The following is a 2,098-nucleotide window of genomic DNA, read 5'->3' on the forward strand; positions in this document are numbered from 1 at the left end:
TTAACTTTAAAATATTATCTGTAATCCCAGCACTTTGGGAGGCTGAGGCAGGTGGATCACCTGAGGTCAGGAGTTCAAGACCAACATGGTGAAACCCCATCTCAGTAATATCAAAGTTAGCCAGGCATGGTGGCACACACCTGTAATCCCAGCTTCTTGGGAGGCTGAGGCAGGACAATTGCTTGAACCTGGGAGGCAGACGTTGCAGTGAGCTGAGATCACGCCACTGCACTCCAGCCTGGGTGATAGAGTAAGGATCTGTCTCAAAACAAAACAAAACAAAACAAAAAGCAAACAAACAAACAAAATTATTTGCAGGCCATGCCTGGTGGCTCATACCAATAATCCCAGCACTTTCGGAGGCTGACACAGGAGGATTGCTTGAGGAGTTTGATGTTACAGTTAGCTATGATCATTCCACTGCACTCCAGCCTGAATAACAGAGTGAAACCCTGTCTCGAGAAAAAAAAAATTTCCCCTAAATTAGCTTCAGATAATTTTTTTTGAAAACCAAAAAATAAAGTAAATAGGCCAAACACATTTATATGGATGATACCTACAAAGCACAAACATATATTTAGAAGTCCTTGAACAGTAACAAGCAGCATAAAAGAGGAATGTAAATCTGTCCAGCAAAGACTCGTTTATGACAAAACAACCCTGAAACATCCAAGTAGGACTAATAAAAAGGGATCCTGGGATACAGACTTTGGAATATTCCATTAACTTCACTGCTCTCAAGTTCTGACTAGTTTCTTAGAAGTAATAGGAAATTTATAGCAGGATCCTTTATGTAAACCTCATGCCAGTAACTTGTACTTTTATCCTTAATAAAAGTGTGTGAGATTCTCATCTCACTATGTAGGGTTACAAGTAACTTTTATGATATCTTTAAAAAGTTTCATGTTGAATATCTCCTCCATAATTAAAAAATGGATGTATTGGCTGAATTCATTCATTCATTTGACAAATATTCACTAAGCACCTACCACTTGCGAGGTACTCTGTTAAGTGGGGATACAGTGTGATAACAGCATGGAACTAATATCCAAGTCAACCATTGAAGTCAAAATTCTGGGCTGGCAAACTTTAGTTAGGAGTCCCCATTTTAGAAAATATTATTTCAAGCAGGGCTTGTTTCTGTCCAGAGAGTGTATACAGTATAATAAAACTCAGCACACCAAGATTTATAGTTCTTGTGTTTTTCTCCCTAAGTAGAGTAAAAACTCCTTCAATAAAGTGATTGTGTTGTCAACCACGGCATATTCTTAAGTACCAAGATGCTTGACTCCAGGCAGGTGCTAAGAGATTCTGTTGGGTGAGTGAATGTGGATCAACGAAAATCAAACAGAGGAAATTTTCTTTATACATTTTAGTGGTCTTGTTTTTATTTCTTTTTTTGTGGTGGTTACTGGCTCTTCTCTAAGAATAATGGAGAAAAGGTGTTAGTTTATACTGTCACACAGGGCAGTCATAGGAGACTCTGACAAAGCAAAGAAATCACTGTTAAAGCAGAAATGGAATGTGGTAAGGGGGTGAAGAGACGGGAAGAAAATACATGGGAAAATATTGAAAAGGACAGAGTGATCAAATACAGCAGGGACATAGGAACATTGGCGGCACTCTGGGAGCCATTTAGTTTTATGCTTTTTTTGTATGATTGAGGAAAAAAAAAATGTCCTTAGTGGTTAAGTGGCTTTTCAATACCACGTCAGACTTGCTCCAGAGCAGTTGAATTAGGGGAAGGTGAGTAAGTTGGAAGTTGGTGACAAGGAGAGAAGTTGGAAACTAGAGAGGAGAGTCAGAACCAGAGGGAAATGAGAGACTAAATAGGCGTCTCAGGGTTTTTGGAGTGAATTTTCTTTGTTGCAGTCAGGGGAGGTTTGTCTGTTGGTTGCAGAAAGAAGTCAGAATAGAGATATCGTGGGGGTAGGTTTGTTTGGAACAGAAATTGAAGACCACTTTTTCTGAGAGAAGGAAATAACATCTGCAAATGACATGCTGTTTTTGCTACTTCCATTGCTAGCTGTTCTCCCAGGTGGTGGCAACGCAGACGGTAAGAACTCTGACAACTGCCCAGTTGGGTGGATGAGGGTCT

The 2,098-nt window shown here is 39.8% G+C and overlaps 1 protein-coding gene across 1 annotated transcript in view; it reads left to right on the forward strand.

Moving 5' to 3' along the window:
• Positions 1-1,998: 1,998 nt before the first annotated feature.
• The window catches only part of LOC108527576 (T-cell surface glycoprotein CD1a-like), a 3,222-nt gene continuing 3,122 nt past the window's right edge, over positions 1,999-2,098 (forward strand). Inside the window, exon 1 of the mRNA XM_017868909.1 lies at positions 1,999-2,056. Within this exon, the coding sequence (XP_017724398.1) occupies positions 1,999-2,056 (58 nt within the window). The remainder of the gene's footprint in view (positions 2,057-2,098) is intronic.

This window comes from Rhinopithecus bieti, unplaced genomic scaffold, assembly GCF_001698545.2.
Source record: "Rhinopithecus bieti isolate Rb0 unplaced genomic scaffold, ASM169854v2 scaffold_4830, whole genome shotgun sequence".
NCBI classification, from domain to species: Eukaryota; Metazoa; Chordata; class Mammalia; order Primates; family Cercopithecidae; genus Rhinopithecus; species Rhinopithecus bieti.